The sequence below is a fragment of the Pinus tabuliformis genome, chromosome Q (assembly GCF_031772625.1).
Source record: "Pinus tabuliformis cultivar Carrire ecotype Pingquan chromosome Q, CPIR1, whole genome shotgun sequence".
Classification (NCBI taxonomy): Eukaryota; Viridiplantae; Streptophyta; class Pinopsida; order Pinales; family Pinaceae; genus Pinus; species Pinus tabuliformis.
The window spans coordinates 895123-917401 of record NC_142296.1 but is presented as its reverse complement, the minus strand read 5'-3'; the positions used below and the strand labels follow the sequence as shown (position 1 = coordinate 917401).

At 36.9% G+C, this 22279-nt stretch overlaps 1 protein-coding gene across 2 annotated transcripts in view; it reads right to left on the bottom strand.

Moving 5' to 3' along the window:
- Positions 1-22279, bottom strand: part of LOC149217963 (uncharacterized) — a 126488-nt gene that overhangs the window by 5756 nt on the left and 98453 nt on the right. Inside the window, exon 3 of one of the 2 annotated variants that reach the window (XM_089383704.1) lies at positions 10733-11022. The exons of the other annotated variant lie outside the window; for it this stretch is intronic. Coding sequence (XP_089239830.1) covers positions 10748-11022 — 275 coding nt within the window. The 3' untranslated portion in view covers positions 10733-10747. Of the gene's footprint in view, positions 1-10732; positions 11023-22279 lie in introns of those variants that run through there. 2 annotated transcript variants of the gene reach the window in all.

Genomic DNA, 22279 nt, shown 5'->3' with positions numbered 1-22279 from the left:
AGCATTGCTTTTGGACTTTATAGGCCATTTAGAGCCTCATTGCTTATGTATTTTGTCGATGATATATATTGCACTCGATGCCATTTTGATGTATTCACCTTTACATGGTATATACATGAGCAAACTTTGCATATTTTGTCTCTATTGGCTTGGAATCACGGTTTTAAATCTTAAAAATAGTTTTTTTCATTAAAAAATAATTATTTAATTTATTTATTTTTAAACTGATTCATTGAGATCTGACCGGTCTCGGTTTGACCAGTTGCGGTTTGAAACCTCGTTTATTAGGTGGACAGGTCCAGTCACTAGTTCTAGTTTTTAAAACGATGCTCAAGTCATGATAAGAATTCTAATTTTGGACTATCTTTGGATGATGAAAATTTGTAACGTTGATATTGAGCCATTGCTCTCCTAAGTGTTAGAAAATCAGTAAGGCAGAAAGATTTCCTATGTTGATAATTACTTGTGATAGTCTTATGATCTTATTAACTTTCTTATGTTCTTCTTTTATCTTTGTTTCATCAAGCAATTACCAAACAAAACATGAAGATCATGGACACCAGATGTAGGCGGTCAGCCAGGGTTCTTCTTTTATCTTTGTTTCATCAAGCAATTACCAAACAAAACATGAAGATCATGGACCCCAGATGTAGGCGGTCAGCCAGGGCTAAAACCCCTATATAGGGGAAAACCCAGTCAAGAACTCTTCCTTCAGTAAGTCAAATTGAGATGGAACAAAACCCTAGACCAACAGACCTTCCTCCTCCACCAAGTCAGGCTTCCAATGCGACACTGCAACCTTCAATAGTCTCTCCTTGTCCAGCAACTATAGCCCAGCATCAAACTAAAAATTTTGGCCCGAGCTTCACTAGTTGCTTCAGAATTTCGACCTTCCCAGGAACTACAGAATTTCGGCCCCTCTAGCAGCTTCACACGTGTGAGAGAAAGAGAGAGAATTTCAACTTCTTATGCTTGTGAGAGATCTCCTTCGCTATCCTTTTTCCTCTTCTTCCTTGAAATTTGCACTTTTTCTTAGCCCAAAAACTGCAGATCGCACTTGTTGTGTGTGTGTGACAAATGAGGTCGAGTAGTTGCCTTTATATAGTGGTTCTGCTACCCAGTTTAGGCCAACTTGTCCAGTTTGAGTTCGACTTATCGGGCCGACTTGGTGGAGGAGGCCTAATTGACCTATTTTACAATAAAATAAATTTCTTCTTTGACAAATAAATCCCAAGAAGGGTTCTTTACAATATGACATGGACAAGGACACTTGACATAAACCCTAGAAGCCTTCAATGGAGGCTTTGACCTAAAAACAATTGACCCAAGCATGAAACCCATGCTTTAATAAGTCAATTTATTTAATAATAAAATTCTTTTTCTTTCTTTTGATAAATACATTTTATTATGACTCAAGTACAATTATGAAGACCAACACTAGTTACATTCTTCAACACTCCCTCTTAACTAGGGAGGTATTCATAATTACCTATATCTATAAAGGTACATGGAAGATCTCCAAAATGAACTACGAAGAGTTCTAGCACACTCAGTGTTATGGACTAGATTCCTGACCAGGGTAATCTATTCGAGTGGTACTAAGATGGACTAAAGCTCTCAACCAGTCTAGGTACCATCAGGGTTACTAACTAACCATCAACCCAAGGATCTAGGTGTGTATCTAAGGTCAAAGCTCCAAGACCATGTCACCCTCCCTCTTTGGGATCTAGACATCAACACACATAGGTCGGCCAGATGTCCTCCCAAGCATCCACCATTAGATGCTTCATCTCTCCTTAACAAACTAGATATATCCATTTGTCCAAGAATGCTTCCAGAGTGTTCATCCTTCTTATGGAGAGAATTATCTGTACAAACACAAACCCCAATCAACAATAAATTACCAAATATACAAGTGAACACAAACCTTCGAGGTCCTTAATCATCTTGATGCCACTTATATCAAGTTATTCATATGCAACTAGTCAGAAGCTTTTCTTCTTTCATTCTTTCGACAACATCAAGACATCCCTCAATACATTGTAGTGCTTTCATTTATTCTCTTATTTCTTCTTCAAGGTATTCATTATGAACATCATAATATGCCCTCCCTCTCAACTAGGGAGATTAACTACTTAATTTTTTCTATAATATCGAAGAGTCTTTCATGGCTCCATTCCTTCTCACAGTATCAAAGTCATCTTGATCATCATCATCCTTATAGCTTTCTTCATCATGCTCATACGGATATCTTCATTATCTTGAAGATTGCGAACCTGCAAATCTTTAATAGCAAGTACAACCAAATACATATACAGAAGCATGACATTAACTGTATCAAAGTTATGTCAATATAATGGAAGCATCAAAACAATCAAATACTCTAGACATCAAATACCTCAACCTAGTTAGGTTCATAATAAGAGACACATACCTTTTGCTAGGGTTATTATCATAAACCCTAGACCACATCATCAACTTAAAGCAACTCAATCAAGTTATCAGTCTCATTATATCTAGAGCCTCAATATTATTTTCAGAGATATATGACACTCTACTAAACACTAAATTTCATCTTTGAGACACAAATCCTTAGATATTAGTTATTCAATCAAATAACAATTCTACCATACATGTTAGACTCTACTAGGTTTTGTTGCAAAACCTATATTTTATCAACAAAACTAAATCATATTGGAAGCAATATCATTATATTCTAGAATATCAATCTTCTACTAAAGTTTTGTTACAAATCCTAGAATTCACAAACTATGAGCATCAATAATTAAGTTAGCATACTCACATATACATATCTAAGATTTCATAATCATGTACTAGCATATCACAACAATATCTACTAGGTAAACCCAAGACACAAACATCAATACATCAAAATTAGGTATCCAACAATTTCGTTCAGACTAGGGTTTTGATCATACTAATATAAACTTCTAGTTTCATTCCTAGAATCTTACTTACAAGAGCTTTCTTTGCAAACCCTAATTCACCAAACCCTAAATATCTAGGGCTTCGATACATAGCATAGACATTAAAAACAAACCCTAAACGACGAGGGTTTTTATCATAACAATACTAAAACATCAAAAGAATAGGAATTCTAGATTTCATCAACCCTAAGTAGACTAGGGTTTCATAATCAATATTGACACACCCTTGGGTTAGGGTTTTACAGTGAACCCTTTTAGGGTTCCACAAGAATAATAATATAATGACGGTAGATTCAATTTGATGATTAATCACCCTAACAAGAATCTTTATGATTCAAAACCCTAGACATAACGATGTCAGTAATGTAAAGCGAATTTAAAAGAAGAATGATCATATATTTTGCATGAAGAGAACTTTATAACAAATCTTATAGTTTAAGGCATACCTAGAGGTGTTCCCTAACAAACCTTGCATGACATCAATTCTTTAAGGGCTTCATTTGCAACATATCTTCTTTGATGCTTCAAACTTATCCTTTGAAGTCTCCTCCATAATTTTTGTGTATTCTGCAAGCTTTCCTATTCAAGGAAAATATAAAAAAAAGGTTATTAGCATACAATACAAACACATCTTGATAAGAGAGGGAAACCAAACATAAAAGATAAGAAAAGGAGTAAGGTACTTCTCTTTGATAAAATCGTGAGAGCTCCCTCTTAATCCAATCTTGAGAGATACCTACAATTAGTAGTATAAGTCCTTGACTTCCGATTCTTCGGTCTTGTTCTTCTTAGGTAGATCTTCATCAACAACATTCGCATGTTCCCTCTCTCTCTTCTTATTTCTTGATTTTTTGGGCAATGGCTTTTGTAGTGACCCATCTTGTGACAATTGTAACTTTCAATCTTGGATAGGTCCACTTTCTTCTTTGGTCCTTTGAACTTCTTGAAGGTTCCCTTCTTCTTGTGATGAGCAGAACAGGCATTCGAGGTGTTTTCTTCTTCCTTCACCCTGTTGTTTACTCTGGCTTCTTCTTGACTACATGCACTCCACATTTGTTCAAATGTTGGAGTATCCTTCCAACTGTTAAACCCTTATTCAAAGGCACTCCAAGACTTTGGTAGTCCTAGAACGACAGTAATTACAAGCTCCTTTTCTGGGACAACTTCATCTCTTGTTCGGAGTGTTAGAAAATCAAAAAGGCAGAAAGATTTCTTAATATAGATAATTACTTGTGACTTTCTTATCTCTATATTCTTCTTTTATCTTTCTCATCAAAAAATTACCAAAAAAAATAGCACAAAGATCACAAACACCATATATAGGCGAACAGCCAGGGTAAAACCCTTATCTAGGGGAAAACCCAGTCAACGGCTCTTCCTTAATAACTTCACGAGATAATCCAAGACTATTGACCTAGACAAAGACTTCCTCCACACCAAGTCAGCCCTTTCTTCCTTCTTGCATATGATAACCCTTCGGCAACAACTTGCAGTGGTAATTTCGACCTAGCAACTAGCAGCAATAGCAACTTCACCTTGACAAAAGAGACTTGGATCTCCTAGAGGAATCCACGCGAGAGAGAGACAGACTAAGTTGCAGGAAACGTTGGAGAAGGGTCCGTTTCCAGCCGGAAACGAAATGGAAACGAGGAAACTCATACCATATGGCCTGGAAACGCGTTTCCGGCCGTACTAGCCTGTTTCTCGAGGAGAAACGTGGCCAATATGGCCGGAAACGTGTTTCCAGGTCGTACGACAAAGTTTCCTCTTCTAAATTGACTTTTTCTTGTATTTTTTTTTCTCTTCTAATTTTTTATTGGGCAACTAAAATATCTTCTAGATGCCTCTCAAGTTATAAAAACGAGGATTTTTTTTAGTGGGGCAACCTAATGTTCAAGCCTATGACCCTAGTGTTGATATGCAGTTCATGGTAATGTTAAATTCTTAAAGTAAAAGATTTATTTTACTTAAATTTTTAACATTACCATGAAATGACTCAGGATGTTTGAGAGTAGTTTCGCCCTCATTGGATTTCATATGGAGAAAGTAGAATTTTAGATCTCACTCAAAATCTAGCAGACTTATCTGTTTTTCAGGATTTCAAGATTGGGGGGATTGCAATGTTTCCATTGGATTTTGTCATGTACTAGGGTATGGAACTTGTATTTAATCAAGAGAACCAAGCCCTCTATGTAGGGGAGACTCCCAATAATCAAGAGCACGTAGGATACTAGGGTATGGAACTTGTATTTAATCAAGAGCACTAAGATCGTTCGACTATGTAGGAGGAGACTCCCAATCAAGCACAAGACAAGAAATTAGAAATTTCTCGAGGCTGATTTTGGATATTGCTATTTTCATTATGTGATCATTCATGAGTAAATGTAATGTAAATTTAGAGACTTTTAGTTTATGCATTGACAATTTAATCATAATGTAATAAATTAGAATGTATCATATATGCTTTATGATTGCACATATTTCTTAAATGTCCTAATATATATATATATATATATATTGCGTTTCCCCGTTTCCAAAATTTGGGGGGGTCACGTTTCATACCCGTGCCCGTTTCGGAAACTTGTACCCGTTTCCCCGTTTCGTGCAACTTAGGAGACAGATAGCCCAAAATTTCAATCTTGACCTTTTCTTCCTTCTTCTCCAACTTTGCACTCCTTTTAGCCTCCTTTTCCAACTTCGCACATTTTTCTCTTCTTCTTCGATATCGAACTTGAGTGAGTGAGAGGTGTCCAGATGAATTCAAATTGCTTGTATATATAGGCTTCTGGTGAGGTCGAATTACCCAAATTGAGGTTGACTTGATCTCCTTGAGGTCGACTTGGTGTGCAGGTGACAAATAGCTTATTTTACTCAATATTAATTCTTTCTACATGATTCAAAACCCCAAGAAGGGTCTCTTTTAGAGGAAATTGACTTTAATGACTCAGAATAAGTCCTAGAAGTCCTCAATGGGGACTTTGACCTAAAACATGATGACCCAAGCATGAAAATCATGCTTTAATAAGTCATATTAATAATAATAAAAAAATTGTTTTTCTTTCTTTTGATTCATTATGACTCAAATACAATTTATGAAGACCGAACCTAGTTACATTCTTCAACACTCCCTCTTAACTAGGGAGGTATTCATACTTACATATACAAGTACATGGAAGATCTCAAAACACATGAAGAGTTTAGGCACTTACGGTGCCACAGACTAGATTCCTGACCAGGGCAATCTATCCGAGTGGGACTAAGATGGACTAAAGCTTTCAGCCAGTCTAAGTACCATCAGGCTTACTTGCTAACCATCAACCCAAGAATCTAGGTGTGTATCCAAAGTCAGAGCTCCATGACCAACGCCACCCTCCCTTTTCGAGATCTAGACATCAATACATATGTCGGCCAAATGTCCTCCCAGGCATTATACACACTCAATGCCTCAACACATCAAATCTCTCTAACCTCAAGCATGCTTTTCCAAAAACCTTCGAGAGATTTACCTGAACAGTCACAACCCCAATTAATAACAACTTTTCAAATACTCATGAGTAAACACAAACCTTCGGGGTATTCTGACTTCTTGATGTTGCCTCACAATTCATCATAGTAGGACTTCGAGGCTTCCCAAACAAATCTTGACAAAGGTTTCCTCAATCATTCAGCTTCCTTTCCTACTTCTCATGCAGCAACCAAAACTTTCCTTCTTTCAGCAGCACCTCAATATGCATTCTCCAATTTCTTCTTCAAGGTATCCATCATGACTATAATATGCCCTCCATCTCAATTCGGGAGATATACTATTTTCTTTATCCAAGCTTGCTCTTAACTTAGGGAGATCAACTTCTTTTCTATGACATCAAAGAACCTTTCATGGCTTCCATCTTTCTTGATCATCATTATTTATACAACTTCCTTTATCATGCTTATCAAATTGACGAACATCTTCATCATCTTGAAGATTATGTACCTGCACAACTTAGACAACGAATACAACCAAATATATATAAAAATCATGAAGTTTAACTTTATCAGAACCATACAATAATGGAAGCATCAAATACGTAAACTTAGTTAGGTTCATAATCAACAAGAGATACATACTTTTATACTTCTTCTTGCTAGGGTTTTTGTCATAAACCCTAGATTTCTTCATCAAGACTTCAAGCAATTCAACTAAGATATCAATATTCTTTTCATTCTCTAATATATTGCAAACCCTAGAAACAAGTACACTTACAATGCATCTATCAACTTTATATTTCATATGTTAGGCTACTAGGATTTAATGCGAACCCTAGATTTCATCTTTGAGATACTAAGCCTTGTATGTCAACAAACAAAACCAATCACAACACAATCTAAGGTTTCAACGATATTATCAACTTCTACTAGGATTTGTTGTAAACCCTAGATTTCTCATAATAGAAACAATATCACCACATCATATCCTAGAATTTCAAACTTCTACTAGGGCTTGGGTACAAGCCCTAGAACTTATCAACACATAGGTTAGCACAAATACATATCTAGGATAATCATGTATAAGCATATCATAACATATAAACCAAAGACACAAATATCAATATATTTAAAGTCAGACATATAACAATCTCAATTAGGCTAGGGTTTTGATTAGATAGACAAACATACACCTAGGGTTTCATTCATAGGAGCTTATACTTGATACATAAGGGTTTTACTTACAAACCCTAATTTACCAAAACCTCAAGCTCTAGGAACACATTATCATTCAACCCAAAAGGACTAGGGTTTCCATAAATAGTATTTTCTAGATTTCATCAATAACCCTAAGTAGACTAGGGTTTATCACATTAACATTGCCATACCCTTAGGTTAGGGTTTTATAGGGAACCAATTTGGGTTCCACAAACATAATGATTAATGAGAGTAGATTCAATCTAATGATTAATTTCCCAAATAATAATTTCTATGATTCAACCATCCTAAACATAACACTTGTTAGTAATGTAAAGCAGATTTCTTAGAATGAATGAATGTACCTTTATCATGAAGAGAAACAAAACTTATAGTCTAAGACATACCTTCGAGTTTAGACAAACTTTATAGGACACCAATTCCAATAGAACTTCTATGTTTTGTCTTGTGAGGTCTTCTCCATATCCCTTGATCATAATAGCAAGTTTTTCCTAAACAAGGAAAATATATAAAAGAAATATGATTAGTACCTAACATAAACACATCTAGATAAGAAAAGGAAAAAAAATATAAAGGATAATACATGGAGTAAGATACTTATCATTGGAAAATGGTGAGGGCTCCCTCTTAAACTAATCTCGAGGGATACCTAAAACTTTAACAAAACAATTCAACAATGTTTTTCTAAAGAATGTTAAACCTATAAGTTCTAGAAATCAAAATAAAAAACAAATCAAAGACTTGGAGTAGAAGGATAAAGTCCCTAAGAATCCCTAGCAAATAAATCTTTGACTTCGGATTCCTCCTTCTTGTTCTTCTTTGGAGGTCCTTCATCAGCAACATTTGCATATTCCCTTTCTCTCTTCTTGTATCTTGGATTCTCAGGACAATCACTTTTGTAGTGACCCATCTTGTGACAGTTGTAGCATTCGATTTTGGATATGTCTATCTTCCTTCTAGGCCCTTTAGTCTTCTTGAATGATCCTTTGTTCTTGTGATGAGCGGAGTAGGCATTTGAAACTTTTTCTTCTTCATTCTCTTTGTTGCTTACTAGAGAAATTTTGACTTCTTCCTGACTACAAGCATTCCATAGTTGTTCAAATGTAGGAGTCTCCTTCCAGCTGTTGAGACCTAATGAGAAGGCACTCCATGATGTTGGTAAACCTAGAAGTGCAGTGATTACAAGTTCCTTCTCTAGTACTATCTCATCAATCGCTTGAAGTTCATCTCTTAATCTGGCTATTCTCACAAAGAAAGATGCCACAGTGTCTTCCTTTGTCATCTTTATAGACCTTAGTTCATTTTTAAGGCTTGTTATTTGACCAAGATTCTTGATAGTGAATAATTTTGATAAAGCCTCATACATTTCTTGAGCAGAGTCTATGTTAGATATATAAGGGATGAGGTTATCTTTTATTCCATCCACCATTAGAGTCATGGCCAATATTTTTGTTTCCCTGAATTTTGCCTTTTCTGCATCACTTGACTCATTAGTAGGCTTCTTTACCTTTCCCTTGACTAGGTCCAAAACTTTATTCTTTTCGAGGATGAGGTCTATCCTCTTCTTCCAAGCCCTATAGTTAGATGCTCCTTCTAGCTTGTTTTCTCCCTTCATTGAGTTAGACATTGTCCTTGAAGATGATAGATTTGACTTCTTATATGTTCCTTTTGATGACCCTTATTCAAAGCTTCTTAGAACTCCTTACTCTTCAATAGATCTTTGAGCTGCCTTTTTCCTTTATTCACCTTAGCTCTGAAACCATGTTAGAAAATCAAAAAGGCGGAAAGGTTTTCTTTATATATATAATTACTTGTGACTTTCTTATCTTTATGTTTTTTTATCCTTTTCATCAAGCAATTACCAAAAACAATAGCACAAAGATCACAGACACCAGATATAGGCGAATAGCCAGGGAAAACCCCTATCTAGGGGAAAACCTAGTCAACAACTCTTCCTTAATAACTTCACGAGATAATCTAAGACTCTTGACCTAGACACAGACTTCCTCCACACCAATTCAGCCCTTTCTTCCTTCGTGCAGATGATAACCCTTCAGCAACAACTTCGACCCAGCAACAGCAACTGGCAGCAGCAACAGCAACAGCAACTTCGACTTGACAAAAGAGACTTCGATCTCCTAGAGGAATCCACACGAGAGAGAGAGAGATAGCCCAAAAATTCGATCTTGACCTTTTCTTCCTTCTTCTCCAACTTCGCACTCCTTTTAGCCTCCTTTTCCAACTTAGCACTTTTTGCTCTTCTTCTTGGATATCGAACTTGAGCGAGTAAGAGGTGTCCAAATGAATTCAAACGATTTGTATATATAGGCTTCTGGTGTGGTTGAATTACCCAGATTAAGGCTGACTTGATCTCCTTGAGGCCGACTTGGTGTGGACGTTGCAAATAGCTTATTTGACTCAATATTAATTCTTTCTACATGATTCAAAAGCCCAAGAAGGGTCTCTTTTAATGGACAATGACTTTAATGACTCGGAATAAATCTTAGAAGTCCTCAACGGGGACTTTGACCTAAAACATGATGACCCAAGTATGAAACCCATGCTTTAATAAGTTATATTAATAATAATAATAATAAATCTTTTTCTTTCTTTTGATAAATACAATTTATGAAGACCGAACATAGTTACATTCTTCAACATGGAGTTCATCTCTAATTCTAGATATCCTTATAAAACATGACGAAATAGTATCATCATTTGTCATCTTAACAGTTCTTAGTTCATTCTTGAGGCTTGCTATTTGACCAATCTTCTTGATTGTGAATAAATTGGAAAGAGCCTCTTAAATTTCTTGAGTAGAATTTATACTGGATATGTATGGAATTAGGTTATCCTTAACTCCATCAACTATAAGGTTCATAGCCAAGATTTCGATTTCTCTAAACTTTGCTTTTTCCTTTTCACTTGATTCATTTGTAGGCTTCTTGATTTTTCCTTGAGCGAGATCCAAAACTTTGTTCTTTCTGAGAATGAGGTCTATCCTCTTTTTCCAGGCCCTGTAGTTGGAGGCGTTTTCTAGTTTGCTTTCTCCCTTCATTGAGTTTGTCATAGTTCTTGTAGATAGTAGGCTTGTCTCTTTATATGATCCTATTTCATTAATGACCTTTCCTTGATCTCCTTTTTCCTTCATCAATGTGTTTCTTTTCTAATGGATCTGACATCTTTATCCTCCTCTTCTCTTCCAATATCCACTTAAAAAGCTGACGCTGTTCTTCTTCAGGAATTTGCTGAGTTGTCACAACTGAAGCACTTGGCAAGGCTTCATCTTTTGCCTTATTCACAACAGCCTTTACTTCAACAACTGGAATCTTTTCTTCGACTTTGTCTTCAACACCTGTGGTTTTCTTCTTTGTTCCTAGAAGAAGATAACCTGAACACACCAATCTGCAAATTCAGATTGTTTCCCAAAGTTATAAAGTACACACAGAAGCCAAAGGAGAGTAAAAATGCACTATTCTGAATGGGTGCATAAAGTGAGCAAAAAAATGCAGCAACATAAACAAAGTGCATAGTTTCAAATATTTTCATAAAGATAATTAAGAAGATAAAGGAATATTCAGGTTGGGATTACTATTACTATAAAAGCATGACCAAAATTAAATCTCTACTTAATGATACTTTCTAAAGTTTAGCGTGTTTAACTGACATAACCATTCTTCCTAAATTGAGGAGCTGCTTCTGTAATGGCCCCACAACTAGCAACTTATAGATTCAAATCAATTGCCTGCAAACCATGGGATACAGAAATAGGAATACTTGAAATGCAAATATGATTGCATACCATGAAATATATGGTGCAAGACAATCCTCTCAAGTAAAACAAAAGCTTAATATTTAGATGAAAGGGTATAGAAATAGACTTCAGGAGGATTGAGGAAGGATAAATTTGCGCACAAAGTTGATCTACAAAAATTCTGTTACTTTCCAAACCTAGCACCCGGTATTAGGTTCCCAGCAATTATTCACTGAACGAATACATGGCCAGATTCTTAACTCATACAAAATATAGCGGAATCAAAAAAAATTACTCGCTCGGAATCACACACACAAACAAATTTATGCTCAATCAACAATTCTTCATTAATAGATTAATCACGGAACTTACTTGGGCTCCCATACTAGGGATAATGGACCAACTGAGAAAATACAATACCGATCGCCAGCCTCACTGCACACTCTCGGACCCAGCACACGCTCACTAAGAATCCTCTTTCAATCTCGTCTTGTTGTTGTGTCTTAGCACCTTGTAGTACCCATTTTGTCACAAGTCCAAGGAAGCAGTGTACAAAATTTTTTCAAGGATCGGAATCATCAGCGAGCCAGTTGTTATATCATTGTAAACCCAAATTCTGCAAATTATATTGTAAATGATGCTAGTATGACCGTTTAATTTTGTAACAACACCTAGGTAAGCCTTTGATTTTGGTGACGAATTGCATCCTAAGAGGCTTTTTAACTTCACTGAATTATGTGTGTTTCTAAACATATATAATCGGCAGAGTTTTTCCTCCAACTTAAACCCCAAAGCTAGGGTGAAATTCATTAACAATGTCTTAGGTGAGTCCTAGTGTTATATCAAGTCTTTGTAAAACTGGTTTGGGAATAATTTAAGCTATTTGGCTAAATTATTTTATTACAAATCACTCTATCTATACTAGATCATATTGTGTCGCAGAATTGGGTAATTTCATGAGAGTCTATAACAAATGAGTATTCCCCCTTTGAGGGTTGAATTATTTGTAATATCTGATGTAAAAAATATTCTAGTGCATGGTCTCTCATATTTAGACGCCATGGCTAAAGTATTTGAGGGTATAAAAAATATTAATCCCCTCTTGTGTCAATTAATTAAATTTCCTGACTTAATAAAATTAAATCCTAAGCCAAAAAATTAATTAATTTAGAGCCAAAAATAATTATGGAGAAATTAAAATTTCTCCAAGTGGAAAATAATCAAAAAAATTGTGGGTCAAAAAAAAAACAAATTTTGGAGGTCCCCCACAAAGGCAAAAATGGAGATCACCCACCATTAAACTCATATCACCATTAAACTCATTAAACTCATATCACCCTTGAGCCTTCTTTTATTAAAGATCTTTCAAGGCAATTTTACATACAAGTTTTCTTAAAGATCCATTAGGCTTGGAAACCCTAGGTCATCTAATCTTTGACTCTTGCCAAGGAAGCCTCCCTTGTGGGATAACATTTGACCACCAAACAGTAGGAGAGAGGCCACTAAGGTGACAGTGGTGGTTGATATCTTTGTTGCCACAAATCCTAGGTTTTCCTACTGAGACTTTGCACTAGGTTGCTCAATTTTGTAGTAACAGGACCCACCAATAGAATCACTAGTAGCATTCTTCAAAATAAGCTTCATCGGACCCTAAATGAGCGACCCTAATAGGCTAGCTGAAAAAACCCATAAGCAAGGTCACAAAAGTCATCCTCAATGTTATACTACAACACTTTGTAGAGCTCACAAGGCAATCCATTCATTCTAGTGGATCTCCCATTTTGCATTAAGCAAAGGGTAGCGAGGAACTCATCCTTCATGAAATCCCTATCATCAAACCTTATGAGGGACCACCCTATAGCAAGCATCCCTAGTAGCCACAACTAAGTCTAACAAACGGTAAGAAGAAAAGATAAACTAAAAAATTCACTAAATATACACCAAATCTTAGTCAAATCCTCCTTGAGAGAACTATCAATTTAACATAGACCAAGAACCATATAAACAACCACCTTCTCTGGAAAATCAAAGAACTTGGAGATTTCATCACCCTCCTAGACCCACTACGAGCAAGCATGCACCAATGCCCCCTTTGGCAATGTACTCCTTTTAACACACCACCAACTCATGCCCCCTTTGGGAATGTACTCCTCTCAACACACCACCAACTCTAGTTGAGTTGCATCCTCTTGAAGAGTAGTGTTATGCAAGTCCTCCAGACCAACTTTCATGTGGCTTCCCAAAGCTCAATTTTTCACTTATGTGCAATCAACAACCCCGTGCTCTGATAAATTTCATAGTGTGATGAATGACCACCTCCCACCACAACAACCAATCTCTACCCCCCCTAGGGAAAGGGAAAAGGTTCCAAATATGATACACAAGAGCATGAATGCTATGAGAGTCCATACAAGATACATTTAACTTGAAAAAGGACAAGGGTTTCAAAAATGGATGCCAAAAAGGGCAGGGAATCCAAAACTGTAGTGGAAATCAAATTGTCAACTAGTCACATACTCTTGGAAAAGGAAATGTCATCCAGTAAACCATATACCCAATCAAGGCCAACTTGAACCACAGTATGTCCCTATATAAGCTTGGACCATGTGAACCAACCTCCATGGTCCGCCCATTTTTTTCCCAACTAGGATCAAAGAAATGAATAGTCGCTTTGCATCTCAACCATGCTTGCTTCTTTGAGCCACAAACCACTAAATCAATATCACTATCCCTATCACCTGTGGAAGAATGTAACTAGTATCAGTCTTCATAATTGTATTTCAGTCATGATGTAATGTATTTGTCAAAAGAAAGAAAAAGAAATTTTATTATAAATGAAATTGATTTATTAAAGCATGGGTTTCATGCTTGGGTCAACTGTTTATAGGTCAAAGCCTCCATTGTAGGCTTCTAGGATTCATGTCAAGTGTCCTTGTCCATGTCATATTGTAATAGACCCCTCTTGGGCTCTATTTGTCAAGAAAGAAATTTATTTTAATGTAACCTTGGTCTTCTAGGCCTCCTCCACCAAGTCGGCCTCAAACTAGACAAGTCGGCCTAATTGAGGGGCAGAAACTCCTATATAGAGGCAGCAACTCAACCTCATTTGGAGCACTCACTCATCAAATTCGATCTGCATCTTCTAGGGCTAGAAAAAGAAGGAATTTCAAGGGAATAAGAGGAAAGGGCTAGCGAAGGAGGACATTATCTACCTAAGGAAGTCGGAATTCTCTCTCATATCTCACATGTGTGAAGCAACTGAAGTTGTTGGAGGGCCGAAACTACAGTTCTATTGCTAGGACGAAATTTTGTGGCTGGGTTCGAAGTTCTGTAGCTGGGAAGTCGAAATACTAGATTGTTACTAGGTTGAAGTTGCTACACAACAAGAGACTATCGAAGGTTGTTGAATTATATTGAAAGATTGACTTGGAGGAGGAGGAAGGTATCTTGGTCTAGGGTCTTGGTCTATCTCATCTTGATTTTGAATCTACTGAAGGAAGAGTTCTAATTGGGTTTTCCCCTATAAGGGGTTTTAGCCTTGGCTGAGTGCCTACTTCTGGTGTCCCTGATCTTCATGTTTTTACTTTGATGATTGCTAGATGAAAAGATAAAAGAAGAACATTAGAATATCACAAGTAACTATCAATATAAGAAAATATTTTTGCCTTTCCGATTTTCTAACATCACCCTCCCACTTAACCTTGTTAAAGTCCCCACCAATTATCCATTCCATATCTAGCAAGGAAGACTCCATCCACTCCAAAAGATGAGTGTGGGCCAAACTAATGTTTGGCGCAAAAACTGAACAAAATCCTAGCAGTCTCTCCTATATTAAGAGAGTAATCCACACACACCTATTATGTGGGTCACGGCCTAAAGACGTAACAAAATCTTGCAAATATGAGGAGATAGCTAGCACCACCTCTATAATCATCATCCATGGCCAAAAATGGACCACACCAAACATAACTCATGATATTGCAACTTTCAAATCCGATAGACTTGACCTTGTTAAGAAAATATCTCAGACAATAATTTCCACACAAGTTCAAAATGAACGTGTTGGAAGTGGTTCGAAGTATTTCAAAAAGTATCTCTATCTTGTAATTCACCTGGGAAAAGTGAAAAGTATTCTACATAATTGTTGAGTCTAATAAAGTGTATTTTGTGCATTAAGGACTTAGATTAGGATTAATCTCGATCGTACATCTCATTGAGAGATTTGAGGTTTGGTAGATTAAGGTTAAAGCATAAAGACAAGTCAAGATAGAGAGTTCAAACATAGTTTTTGTCAAATGGGGGCAGCATCTAGTTGAGAAGAGTTGAAGAGAAGGAAAAAAGCCAAAGTAGAAGGAAAGACGTCATTTGTACAGGCCTTGTAGTCTTATTTGCAAGATATTTCTTCTTGAGCTTTGTGAAAATCTATTCCTCAAGTCATTTTGATTAATCGTGCCACTACTAATTTGGAAAACTATGGAGGTTTCCTTGTAAGCTTTTAATAAGGAAATAAAAGTTGATTTTGAAGAAGAAATTACCCATGTATGTGTAAAACTATTTTAAGCTTTCATTATTTACTTTTCCAGCTATTGCGTGATTGATCATATGGTTTGAAAAGAATTTTCTACATTAATTAAATTCAGCAATTTAATTGTTTAATTGAGATCATAATGACAACAATCACAGAGGGCCGGAAATTTCTACATGGTATCAGAGCTATATCTCATACTGAGATTCTCCATAGTAAATCTACTAATGGAAACAAGGACTGGGAGTTAGAGGGTATCAATAAAAAATTTATGGACTAGTTTTAGATCTAGGAATTTAGGTGAGGCTCGGATTCAAGGATAGATTGGATGGTACCTTAAATTTTTTATCTTGGAAAGTCAAGATTACACTCTTGTTGGAAGAGAACGATCTTTGGGACATTGTCAAATATGTTGTGGCAAAACCTATGGTTATGCGATTGTTGGCAGCTCATAAGATGAAAGAATTGAATGTCGAGCAAATGATCATGGACACCATAAAAGATCATTTGACCCATGATCTAGGAGTTTGTGCAGGTGAGGCTCAGATTCAAGGATTGATTGGATGGTGCCTTAATTTCTTATATTGGAAGGTCAAGATTACACTCTTGTTGGAAGAGAACGATCTTTGGGACATTGTCAAAGATGTTGTGGAAAAACCTATGGAGACTCAAATGGAGTCCAAATCCTAGGAAGAAGGGTAGTGACAAACCTACCCCTATTTGGACAGACAAATAAAAGAATATGCAACCAGCCTCAAAGTCAATGAAGGTGGACTTGACTAAAGTGCCTTATTTATCATAAGGACATGTCCAAATATGAAGGCAGGCAAAAATAAGCAACAATAGAAGCGAGTAGTAGCCTCTGCAAAAACTCAAATGAATGAGTTTTCTACCAAGTTAGAAAAAAAAATTCTCAAAGGTATCTTGCCTTTCGACAAGCACGGTTCTAAGTAAGGTGTGGCATGTGGACAATGGAGAATCTCGTATTATGACATTAGCCTGAGAGTTGTTTTCTAGTCTAACAAACCAAGACTCGAGGGTTGAGGTTGAGCTTGGTGATGATGTCAAGTACCTAGTACCAAGAATTGGTACCATTCCCTTCCAGCTCCAATCAAATAACTCTTTAAACTTTGATGATGCTTTGTTTGTTCTAGGTCTAAGGGAGAATTCACCTTTAATTTTGGCTATAGACAATATGGGCTATGCTATGGAGTTCAAAAACCAACAAGCCCATCAGGGCAAAGGAATCTAGCCCTTGTGCTAGGGGTTAATGAAGGTAATCTTCAAAATTTGCAAGACGAACATGTTCAAGCACTAGTTGATAACAATGATGACTTTTACGAGTTGTGGCACAAGAAGATGGGGCATCTGCATTACAAGGTGTTACCTATTCTAAGGAAGAACATCACAACTTACAAGTCTTCCATAGCTCAGCATTGGGCAACAAGGAGTATGCAAAGGGGTGCACACTTGGCAAAGGCTACCTTTCCAAGCAGCAAGCATAGTTCTAAGTAGATTCTAGACCCAATGCATATGGATTTTTGTGGACCAATGTCAGTAGCATCAATCTTAGGAAGCATGTATTATGATTCCTTCATTGATGACTCCTCTCACAAAACATGGATCTACTTCCCAAAGACCAAAGATGAGGTCCTTAGCAAGTTTCAACAGTTCAAAACTCTAATTGAAACCCAAATAGAGAAGAAGATCAATGTCTTGAGATCAAACAATGGGCGTGAGTATACCTCCAAGGAGTTCAAGGGGTCTACAAGAAGGTAAGGATCGGGAAGGAGCTAACTATTTTGTACAACCCACACCAAAATTAGGTTGTAGAGAGGAAGAATCGATCCATTATAGGGGCTACTAAGGCCATGGCTCATGACCAAGACTTGTTGATATTTCTTTGGGCAAAGACATGTAGCACAATAGTCCACATCTAGAACAAGTGTTGTCACATGATCTTAGAGGATAAGACACTTGAGGAGGCATTCACTAATGGCAAGCCAAAGGTGACTCATTTCCACATCTTTTGATGTCCAATTTATATCCATGTACCAATGGAGAAGAAGACCAAGTTGGAGCCCCCTGTTGAAGGAAATGTAACTAGGTTCGGTCTTCATAAATGTACTTTTGATATTTGTATTTATTCAAGAAAAGAAATATAATTTTTATAATATATGGCAATGAGTTTCTTGCTCATTGAAATAGGTCTAGCACGAGTTAAAGTGCTATAGGTGAGTCAAATAGTAAAAAGAAAATGTTGAAGACCTTAAGGACATGTTGCATCATGTATATGTTTGTATAGAAGTCAAAGGATACTCCTCCAAGCAAAGTCAAGTCTCCTCCAAAGCAAAGGCACCATCAAAGAGTCTCCTCCAAGCATGTGACACCACCAAAGAACCCATCCAAAGTAAGCATAACAAGTCGGCCTGCAAACTGTCCTCTAGTCAACCTTCTAATCGGCCTAAAAGGAGGGACAATCCTCTATATATAGAGGTTGTCCACTCCACTATAACGTACTCACATAGCTCTGAAATCAGCAAAGTTAAGGAGATAAGAAAAGAACGAAAAAGGACAAAGTCAGGGAGCCTCTAGTCCAGCGAAGTAAAGGGAAGTATAAGCGAAGGTTGGAGGCTGATTTCTAGAGCAAATATAGTCACATGTGCGAGGAAGAAGAAGGTTGCATGCAGTCATAATAGTAGAGACTCACAGCCAAACATATCTCATCATTTGGGCTAGAAACATAGGCCTAAAGGGTCTCCCACTCAAGCGAAGTAACAAGGAAGAAAAGTGAAGGTAATAGGGTTGTTCTAAAGCCTATTACAGTCACACGTGCAAGGAGAAGGAGGCTATCGCTGGTGTCATAACAGCCCTCACATTACAGTCATACAAGTCTGTTGGTTGGTGAAGAGAAGGAAGGGATCATCATAAGGAAAGGGTCTCATCAACGGTGTCTCTTTTAGAGAAAGTGCAACAAGATCTAATAATAGTTGGAAGGAGGACGAAGTGCCAGAAGAAAGAAGACTAAGTGTCGGGGAACGAAGTGTAGAAAGGAGGAAGGACTTGACTTGTGCTTGGAGGACATTCTAGTCAAAAGTATAGGGTTTGGCATTGATCAAAAGAAGCTTCAATAAGAGAAACTTACTAAAGGGTTTTCCTCTCAAGAGAAGAGAGGTTTTGGCCCTGGAAGAGAGCCAACATCTCGTGTTCTTGTTCTTATGTTTTTGATAGCAGTTTGATGAATTACACACAAAGGCATTAATAAGAAGAAGAAGATTAAGCTAACAAGAAAAGTGAAAAGACTCCACAAATTGTCATCAAGTCAAGAAGAATCATACTAAACCTAATTGCCCTAGATTCTTTAACATGGTATCAAAGCTAAGGTGACACATCAAGGAAAAGGGAAACTCAAGAACACTCATCTTGTGGAAATGCATCTACAAGGTTGAAGCATCAAGCCAAATCTACTCAAGGAAAAGAAGACCTACCATCTATCATTCATCAAGGAAGACTACAAAGCAAGAGGAATTGCCTTACATAAAGGCATCTACAACGAAAAGCAGATCAAGAAGGGATCCACACCACAAGCCAAGCCATCAATCAAGTCTACTTGAAGCAAGTCCACTTGGAGAAGGCAACTTGAAGAACATCAAGATCCTAGAAAGGCAAGTCATCAAGTCTTCAAGGAGAAAGCAAATCCACTACATCTAAAAATCTATCAAGTAAGTATATGTCCCCTTCTGAATATACATCAATGTCTTTTTGCAAGGAAAGCAACAAATTGGTAGGTACCAATAACTTTCTTGCATGGAAGAAGAGGACTGATTTACTTCTCAAGGAGAATGAACTCCTAGAACACATCAAAGGGAATGTTACTATTCCTGCTAAGGAACAAACTCAAGCCTTAGCCAAGTATAATAAGGATGAGACAAGAGCTCAAAGGATTCTAATAGAATTTATCAAGGACTCTCTCATTCTTTATGTCTCCAAATTTAAGACATCAAAAGAAATTTATGATAAGTTAGTAGAGCTATTCTCGGTATCCACAGCCAGAGAAGTGATATCTCTAAGAAATGAATTGTACAAGATGAAGATATCAAAGGAAGGAATAGCTCCCTACTTCATGAAGATCTTTGAGATGAGGGATCAACTTCAAGAGCTTGGGGAAGTCATGTCTAACAGAGAAATGACAACTGTAGTACTCAATGTTCTACCTGAGGATTGGGGCAACTTCACATCAAGCATATATGCCAAAAAGGAAGCAACCACACTCAGTGAAATGTGGTCTCTATGCAAAACAGAGGAAACCAAACTTAAAGCAAAGGAATCTGTGGGATCAAAGGAACAAGCATTTGCTACCATGGCCAAGAGAAAAGGAAAATTTGACAAATTTGGTCCACGAAGAACAAACAACAAAAATATGTCCAAAATCCAATGCAATGGATGCCAAGAATATGGGCACTACAAAAGGAATTGTCCTAAGCTTAAAAAGGACAACAACAACAAAAGAAAAAGGGAAGAAGCTCACATGACTCAAGAGGTGAAAGAAGAAGAAAAGAAGCAAAAGAAGGAAGATCCTCTAGATCTCTACTATGACTAAATCAAATTCTTTACTTCAAGTCTTCTTTCAAGGCTTTGAGTAGGATAGGAGCATGTAGGAATAAAATAAAAATTGCATGGTTAGAAATATCTTCTAGAATATAGAAGCATGGTAGATATGGCTCAAGATATTCATGTAGAAGGAGCATACCTAGTATAGGACCTCATCCACGATGAAAGAAAATTGATCATGATTAAGAATCTTAGAAAACCTCCATCATCAAAAGAAAAGAAACATTTGCAAGGCAAGGGTCTTTAAGATCTTATGATGGAATCTTCAAAAGAAGATTCATGAACCAAAGTAGATGTCTCATTGGGAATTTGTTATGAAACCAGCTCACAAAAAGATAGAAAAGATAGATCAACGCCTTAGAAATAAGCCTCTTCGAGGGGAAACCTCTTTTACATTACACAAATGAACAATTCTTGGATGATACAAATGACAAAACCTCATTTCTATATATAAGAGTCTAAGGGGTCATATATAATCAGAGCTGACATAACAATAATAATGTAAGGGCACAACAATAACAATAGTGGGCTTCTATGGGGCACAATAATAACAATATGGAGACTACATGGGCACAACAATATAATAAGGGGGTTGCACTAATAACAATAGGGGTTACACTAGTAGTATAGGGACCTAACATGCCCCTCTCCTTCAAAAAGTGTTGTCCTCAACACTTGAGTAGTTCTAGATTCTTCTGTATAAAATTATCATCCATCCATGTGGAATCTTCAGCGAGTAAGTTCTTCCACTTGATGAGATACTCTGAAATTGATTGATTTCGTAGCTGTCGATTTCTCGGTTCTGTGACTGCTTCAGGTTCCAATATGATTTTTCCTTCCTTGTCAAGTTCTAGAAATATTGTTTGAACTGGGATCTTCTGCAACTTTTGAATGAGTTCCCACCCTGCTTCGTCATTCTTCCATTCATCCCTTGCTTCGTTTATCGAATTTGGTTGGATAATTATACCAACCTCTAGCATTTCTGCAACCATACGTTCAATTTCACTCCTTTGGGCATATGGATATTTGTAAGGCCTGATTTTTGGAGGAACACTTCCTGGAATCAAATGAATAGCATGATCATGATCATGAATAGGTGGGAGGCCTTTGGGAGTCTCAAATACCTTGGAATGATTGTCCAAGAATTTTTGGAGATCTGGAGAAATAGATGATTTCGATGTGGGAACCTCTAGCGAACATAATTGTGCAATTACGCCTCTTTGTTCTTTCTTTAAAAGCTTTGTCATTCCGTTAGAGATTATTACCTTTCTTGGTTTCCCTGTGATACCCCTTAATTCAACTTCCTTTCCTTCTGAAGAAAATTTCATGAAAAGTTCTTGAAAATTAAAAGCTATTTTACCTAAGGATTGTAGCCATTAGACTCCTAGTACAACATCAGCACCACCCATTGAAATGGAAAGCATTGGGCTATTCAATACATATTCTCCCATGGAGAGCTTGATATTATGGCACTTTCCAGAGCAATTTATGGTTCCTCCACTTACAACCATCACTTGACACTCTAGTGCTGAATATAGGAATCAATTCAATTCCTTGGCTATCTTACAATGAATAAAATTATGGGTAATGCCCGAATCAATCAACACTATTACTTTTTTCTTCTTGATATGTCCTTCTATCTTGATAGTTTGAGGAGTGGTAATTCCGGCCAATGCATTACAAGATATGGTCAGATTCATTTATTCTTTCTCTAGGGTTTGTTCTTGGTGTATATCCTCTTATTTTGACATTTCTTGT